Below are 8,374 nucleotides of genomic sequence, written 5' to 3'. Positions count from 1 at the left end.
TTGGCCATCCTAAAAGCTCACCTGCACTTTGTGCAAGGTGAGCTAAAAAACCAACCAGTACTGAGTAATGAGTGTAAAGTTTCTTAGAGCTTGCATCATTTATATAATTTGCAATTGACTAAAACATGGGCAATAACTCTGCAAGAGATAAATAAATATTTAGTCATAATGGTCACATCATAGTTTAACCCATCCTTTATGGTACAGCATGCAAAAAAACTTTTACAAAACTGACGGAAGAAATGGGCAATTTTTAAAAATCCAGAGCACATTTTATTTACACATCATGCTGTTTTCAATAAAAATCAATATTTCTTTAGGCATATTTACCCGATACAATGCTGCTTTGGAAATAATATGAAAGTTGCCATCAGGGTACTGTACACGAGCCATGTCACCTCCAAACAGAAGCTCCACCACTGTGCCGAGCTCGTTCACACACTGTAAACAAAGAACAGTCAGGTATTCTAGTAAAAAATACTGCATAGATGTAAGTCATTGTACAGTGTATAAAGCTTACTAACAGAAATGCACCAGCTCATTGTTACACAAGTCTCCTATCTAAGGCAGTGCACGGGTATTTACTGGGCATACATCAGGTTTTTGATAATCAGAAAGTCAAAGTCTTACTATTTTTTGTAGGGGGTGTGGGACATAATTATAGATGACTGGCACATATAGTAAAAATGTTCTTTATTCACAATTGGACTCATGGTAAGCTTAATTGCTTAACCTTGTTTGTTTGTTTCATTTTACGCCTTTTCCTAACAGTATTTCAGTCATATTTCCTAACCATCATTCCTGGAGAGTTACACCAGTACTAGACTACCTTCCTCCGTGCTAAACTACCAAAGCATCTACCGGGGATCCAACCCACGCCAGAGAGGTAACTGAATTAGAAGTCATCGACTCGAACCCCTCAACCACGGAGGCGGTTAATTGCTTAACCTATACCTGTCTTAATGTCAATTGTTGATTGCTCAGATTTAGTACTTTGACAAGCTCACCATGGGCAGTTTAAAAATTAAACAGCAATTTGGTAGAGAAGGGAAACACGTGACATTATATTTTTGTTTAATAAAATAAATGATAGTATATTAACTGCCTGTAAACAGAACATGTGGGGAGGTTATTTAAGTTGCATTTTGGAAATTGGTGTCTTAAAATATGAAAAAGACATATAAGACTGTACAGATAACAAGAATTCATTAACTTCACCAATTGACCTTCTGCTACAATTATGAAGCACCTTCTGAATTTCCTTTAACTAAGCCACCAGATTTTACAATTCCACTCTATATACCTTTTATATCGGAAAGAGTGTGGTTACTTAAAACAGCTTCCATAATTAGTTGACAAATCCAAATTTTTTTTGTAATGTAAACTCTTAATACAACACTAAATAGTAGTGTAGGAACTTTTTTTTTTTTGTTTCTATACAACTGAACATTGCCATAATGCATAGATCCCTGACTATCTATCTATACTGTGCTCCTGTTAGTTCACGGTATGTAACAATTTGAAACATGAAATAAAATAACAAATGTAACTTATGGTTCAAAAATTATCACAAGCTGTAACATATACTTATTTTCTGCTGCATGACACAAGGAAACAACAATATATTTAGTCAAAATCAGTTTTAATGGGCCAGAAGTAGATCTTTTGTCGGCCATTTTGAAAAAAGTATGTCATCATTTAAATCGCAGTAATGGTGTTACACTTCAGTTTTTTCATGTTTCAGTTAGGCAGCAAGGTTCCCTTTAAATCTATGACAATCACAATAAGGGCAATTTTTTTACAAGAATACTCTGAAAAGCTTCAAATGTCAAATAAAGTCCTTCTCAATGATGTTTTTGGAGCCATGATTAGGAGAGATTTTATTGACAATACCCCCCGGGCCCCGCCGCCCCCTCTCTCCCGTCCCACCCAAAAAAAACTATAAAATAAATAAATAAAACAACAAAAAAAACCTCAAAACTCCCTTGATCTGTTTATCAACAACAACAAAATTTACTGGTCAAGTCACCAACTGCATAACATAATTTGTCGCTCTTTCATGGACAACTGCTGAGTAGCGATAATCATGAGATGCCGCTAGATTTTGTTTCATATTGTGTATAAAGACCAATTAATCAGTGTATATTCAACAATCTGTATTTTCACACCTATCAGTGTCATATTTATCAGTAGATAAACATGTAAACATACTGCGAGGTCAGTGTATTAGACTGTGTCACTGTACATATCAATTTTTCATTCAGATGGGAAGTTACAAATATAAACCAGTCAATGACCCACAAAAAGTAAACTGTGTCGCCAAGTTTGGAGATAAGAAGTGATAAAACGGAAGTTCTAGATGGAAAACCAAATATGTACTTTTCCATTCTTAAAATTTAGACTGGAGATTCCAAAAGTCATACTTTTCGTAAGTTTGAGCCAATCGTGATTTTCTTGAGCCAATTTAATTATTTTGGAGCAAATTTGCTCATTTGCTCTTGCCAGCGCGAGCCCTGGGCTATAATTAAAGCCATCCGGGTAAACGTCATTTATTTATTGACTTTCGTACATTTCACTTATCTCATGTGTCAAATTTTTTCATCGTTACAAAGACGGAAAATAAACAATATTATCATAAGAAACAAATCGGGTATAACATCAGTCTCTATTTCTATATCAATTCACCTTTATCATGAGGTGTTAAAAACATGTGTCTCCGACTGTCACTCATTCAGAGCATGTCTACTGTCTTTTTGTGTTCGACCGAAAAGGTATGATTTTCACTATGTTTCTGTCGAGGGGATCAGAGATCAGGTTCGAGCGATCCATGTTCGAGCTATCCACTTTAAATTCCCCCGATCATTTTCTCTCTATATCTTTAATGTATTAAGCAACTTTTGCTCAATGCGACCAACGACCGCTAATTAGTCAGCTAATTGAGATCAATCTTTCCATTAAACGACCACTTTTACCTGTCAAGTAATTGTGTTTTTAGAGTACATAACACCGCCTCGTAATGTCACAGGTGTCAACAATCAAAGCACAATATATATATGTGTGAAAATCTCTATTTCCCAAACCGTTTTAGCGTTTCGTGTTGGAGACAAGGAAATACAACGGAGAAGTTTAAAAATTCTGGAAAAATGTCAAACATGTACGTGTACGTGGATCAAAACTGTTTTGTCAATAAATACCAGAAAGTAAGCATCCATTTAGATTATCGGAGCGTTCTAATTATAAAACATTTATATAAATGAAGTTGAAAAACATTCCGTTGCAAAAGAAAGATGTCATGTATAAATTTTGACTTTTTATCATGCTTTGTCTCGTTTCATAAAGCGACCGTTTTGGGTGTTTCCCTTGCGCGGTCGCTTAATACAAGTTTGACTGTATAAGGAAAACCTTAGTCCTATGACCCCGGGGCAGGGCTAAATTTGACATTAGAGGCAAAATTTGAACAACTTTGGTAAACGACCTATAGATGATATCATATACAAAATATCAAAGCTCTAAGCCTGGTACCTTCAGACAAGAAGATATTTTAAGTATTTATTATATATACAGAGTGAAAATCAATGACTCCGGGGCCAGTCCACTTTTGCCTCCATGACTATAATTTGAACAATCTTGGTAAAGGTCTACCAGACAATGCCTTATGCAAAATATCTACCAGACAATGCCTTATGCAAAATATCTTAGCTCTAGGCCTTGTGGGTCTTTACAAGAAGATTTTTTAAATTTATTCTTATAATTCTTTTTGGTTGCCATGGCAATCAGATTTCTGCATGGAATGAAATTCTTTGAACAACTTTGGAAGCCCTTCACCCAAGGATCAATCCTGCCGAGTTTGGTTGCAATTGGACTAGTGGTTTTTCACAATAAGACTTTTTAAGTTCACTATATAATCTATATAACACACACACACGCCCACACACACAGGCGAATCGCTATATGCCACCGCATCGCAGATGCTGCGGTGGCATAAAAACACTTTTGACCATTTTGTATAATTTAAATATCAATACCCAGTATTATTATTGCTAAATACCTGTTTCATTTCATCTTTCCAACCTCCAGGTATATTTCCATTTTTCTGGGCATCTTGGAATTCTTTCAAACTCATGTTGACTGACACCTTGTCTCCAGGTTTGACCTTGATAATACCTGAAACAAATTGTAATGACATTTTATACATTGAATAATTATTTTTTCCCTTTCTTGCAGAGATTTAAATTTGTTGCAACTTTTATTTTGATGGTGAAGAAGCTACTATTTGACCTTCAATGTACATTGTTTATGCACAGATCAGCTCCTGCTTTAACTGGCACTCTGTTGAACTCTTTCTTATTTTTTTTTATTTGCTCAAAAAGCTCAATAATGGATTCTACACATACTCCAAATATTTTGAAAAGAATAACAATAAAAAATAGTTGTGCTAGAGGGAGTTATTGACTTATTGTTGTAACTGTGTGAGCTCCTTCTTAAATTCCTGATTTTGAGCCGAAGACTGCTAATATTTTTTACTCAAATTGTATTAGTCATTATTCTTTAATATTGAGGGAACGAAAGATTTCCTATGATATGTAAATAGAAAACAATTAAACAGTTTCACCCAAATTATTATAAAAGTATTCTTACCTATGACAGGCATATGATCTACATAAACCTTGCCGCCTTTGCTGACCCTCGATGCAACAACGTCTACAAAACCTCCAACCCCGAACCTGTACTCCTTCACATCATGGCCTATCTCCCACTTGACACGTACATAGGCATTTGCAAGGCCATCTTTATCCTCAACAAATGCCATGACAATACCTTTACCAGAATCACCTAAAAGTAGCAGGCATGTTTGCTCATTGTAAATTATACCTATATATTTTCAGACAGTTTACTTAAAGGTCACATGTTTAGGACTGGGGTTGACAAAAATTCATTACAAACTCAATTTTTTAAGAAACAAGAGCTGTCACCTAAGTGACAAATGCCCCTGAAAAGGTGTCTTAAGCATGCAGGTATTATGAAAATAAAAGAGAATGAAAGTAACTAATTGCTGAATATTGTTCTTTGTATTATTGTACCTGTAAGCTCTAATTGTGTTAGCATAAACTTTCAAATATAAGTGTGACCTTGACCTTTGAGGAAGGGACGTGGTTCCTGGACGCGACAAAATGTTGTTATGAGATAGACATTTGTGCCAAATTATTTCAAAAGCCCTCAATGCATGACACAGTTACAGTCTTGATGTGATTGTTGTGTAAGTGGGGACATTCGGACATGTGCCTCAGCCGCGACATATTGTCTTTATGTGATAGACATTTGTGCCAAGTTATTTTAAAATCCTTCCATGCATGACAAAGTTACAGTCCGGACATAAATGTGTATCTTCAAACTCTTCTGAAGAGGATATCATGGTAAATGGTATGTCATGGTGTTACTTTTATCAGGTTTATTGTTGTGAGTGGTATATCATGATGACTGATTTATTATCATGGTGATTGTTATATCATGATGATTGGTTTACCATGGTAATTGGTATATGATATTGATTGGTATATCATGGTGATTGGTTTATCATGGTAATTGGTATATCATGGTGATTGTTAAATTATGATGATTGGTTTACCATGGTGATTGTTATATCATAGTGATTGGTATATCATGGTGATTGGTATATCATAGTGATTGGTATATCATGGTGATTGGTATATCATGGTGATTGGTATATCATGGTGATTGTTAAATTATGATGATTGGTTTACCATGGTGATTGTTATATCATAGTGATTGGTATATCATGGTAATTGGTATATCATGGTGATTGATATATAATGGTGATTGTTATATCATAGTAATTGGTATATCATGGTCATTGGTATATCATGGTAATTGGTATATCATGGTGATTGGTTTATCATGGTGATTGGTATAGATGATTGGTATATCATGGTGATTGTTGAATTATGATGATAGGTTTACAATGGTGATTGTTATATCATAGTGATTGGTATATCATGGTGATTGGTATATCATGGGGATTGTCATAATATAGTGATTGGTATATAATGGTGATTTGTATATCATAGTGATTGGTATATCATAGTCATTGGTATATCATGGCCATTGGTATATCATGGTGATTGTTAAATTATGATGATTGGTTTACCATGGTGATTGTTATATCATAGTGATTGGTATATCATGGTGATTGGTCTATAATGGTCATTGGTATATCATAGTGATTGGTATATCATGGTGATAGGTATATCATGGTTGTTGGTTTATCATGGTAATTGGTATATCATGGTGATTGATATATCATGATGATTGGTTTATCATGGTGATTGGTATATCATGGTGATTGGTATATCATCGTGATTGTTATATCATGATGATTGGTTTACCATGGTAATTGGTATATCATGGTGATTGGTTTATCATGGTAATTGGTATATCATGGTGATTGGTTTATCATGGTGATTGGTAAATCATGGTGAGTGGTATATCATGGTGATTGGTTTACCACTGTATTTGGTTTATCAAGGTGATTGGTATATCATGGTATCAGGTATATCAGGGATAATGGTTTATCATTTTATTGGTGATCAATTAGCATTATAGGCTTCAAAATGGTAATAACTACAACAAAATAGCATTATACAATGTATAGGACAAATAATTTGCATTCAAATGACATTATTTGTGTAAGAATGGCATTAATGTCATCAAACCAACCATCATGGGGAAACATTTGCCATGCCCAGGGGTTAGTCCTCTCTACGTACAGGCTAGCCACCACTTGTAGGTATATTAAATGGAAAGTTGCTGACTGTAGGAGAAAAATGACTGATACTCATACAGAAACCAGGAATATAAATAATAACTTATCATGTATAAGGCAAAATAATGACTCATGTCACATGTGTGACAATAAAAATATTGGTGGCCTAAAGAGCTTGAGATTTTTATTGTTTTGTACTTGAATCAAGATTAACTAAAGAGCTAAGGAAGAAGATGTAATGACTTTTTATTTTCCCCCTTTTTCCATCTCAAGAAAATTATAAGGATCGCTACTTTTCTGCTTTACTAGAGCAGGAAGACCTCAACTCTCCTTCTATGCGGTATTTAATATATGACAGGGCACCTGAATAGAAACCACCAACCTTTTATAACCTATTATGACAGCTTTCTAAATAGAAATGTTCAAGTTTTTCTGGTAAAATTTGAACCTAGTCATTCAAATCATTACAAGTAAGTGCCCCGTAATCACCTGGGCCTTTTAAATTTTACGTGTAAATCTATGCCACTTATTCTACTCTAAACACTGAACATAAAGCAATAGTAGTAAATAGAGCTGACACCACACTTTACCATCAGTCCCAGTGTAATTCCAGTGTGGCCCTCGTATAACCTCTGACTTTGTAAACACACCCAGTAATTGTAATGATGGTGAATTCTTTCTAGGAGGCAAGTTTACCCTGGTAAAATAAACAAACAAAAAACAAAAAATAAGGAAATATTTCTTTTTTAAAAAACCAGTAATTTAGAAAAGTCCTTCATATCTTATTCCACAAAATAAGACTACAGATAACAAGTTAACTTAGAAAAGCATGAGAATATATGCCAAATTTTCTGACAAAATATCTGAAAATATCTCAAATATTTTGTTGGGAATTTAAGGAAGAACAGCCTTTCTCCAGCTACAATATAAGGTTGGCCTTTTCTCATCAGTGCTGACTCACTCCTTGTTAGAATTACAGTATGCAATTTTTGGTCACATGTCAAAATAGTATACAATATTTAAAGAATTACCATAACTAACAAATTTCAGTCAAACTTTAAAGAATTTCATGTTAAAAATGTGGAGGTAAATTTCAAACAATTTCTCACATGACACAGCTTAAAAGGTTCATATATACAATGTGGGTGGTAAGATGTCAAGATGTTTTGTCTGAAAAAAAATTATATCATATATAACCCTCAACCTGCTTATTTCTTAACTGGACTTGTCCAGCTTTCATTACAGATAAAAATATTCTTCAGTTTTCAGACAGAAATATTGACCAGTGCAGACCATGATCAGATGTCATTGGAAGAGATTGCTTGTCCTGGTCTACACTGGTTGCATGGTTGCTGCTAGCAAACTAATTATTAAGGAAAGTAAGACTGATGGTTCATAAATACATGTATGGCTAAAATATCTAAATACTTGTGACATTCGTTTCATCTCTTTGTTAATCACCAGTGTTTAAAGAATTTCAGTCACATGATATACTGTATGTGTTTTTAAATTCGCGGAGGAAATTTTCGTGAAAAGGTCCACTTTGGGGGTCTATACGAATATTTGGGCCATTTTGAATTCGCGTAGGTGACT

General features: G+C 34.4%; 1 protein-coding gene across 1 annotated transcript; it reads right to left on the bottom strand.

The window, feature by feature from the left end:
• Positions 1-256: 256 nt before the first annotated feature.
• On the bottom strand, positions 257-7,529 carry LOC132714433 (E3 ubiquitin-protein ligase MIB1-like). The gene is made up of 4 exons (XM_060697321.1): positions 7,372-7,529; positions 4,639-4,833; positions 4,049-4,164; positions 257-441 (listed from the first exon to the last, which is right to left on the bottom strand). The coding sequence occupies exons 2-4, from the start codon at positions 4,808-4,810 to the stop codon at positions 274-276; spliced, it is 456 nt and encodes a 151-aa protein (XP_060553304.1). The 5' UTR covers positions 4,811-4,833; positions 7,372-7,529; the 3' UTR covers positions 257-273.
• Positions 7,530-8,374: the final 845 nt, after the last annotated feature.

This window comes from Ruditapes philippinarum, unplaced genomic scaffold (assembly GCF_026571515.1).
Source record: "Ruditapes philippinarum isolate M1 unplaced genomic scaffold, ASM2657151v2 ctg13191_1_1_1_1, whole genome shotgun sequence".
NCBI lineage: Eukaryota > Metazoa > Mollusca > Bivalvia > Venerida > Veneridae > Ruditapes > Ruditapes philippinarum.
This window is presented reverse-complemented; position numbering and strand designations above follow the sequence as displayed.

What these genes read in the sequence shown, in the direction of transcription:
- LOC132714433 (XM_060697321.1), bottom strand. Translation starts at nt 4,810, where the DNA reads ATGGCATTTGTTGAGGATAAAGATGGCCTTGCAAATGCCTATGTACGT. An exon ending in AGATCATATGCCTGTCATAG is followed by an intron (nt 4,165 to 4,638) that starts GTAAGAATACTT and finishes AATTTGTTTCAG; the next exon opens with GTATTATCAAGGTCAAACCT. An exon ending in GGAAAGATGAAATGAAACAG is followed by an intron (nt 442 to 4,048) that starts GTATTTAGCAAT and finishes CTTTGTTTACAG; the next exon opens with TGTGTGAACGAGCTCGGCAC.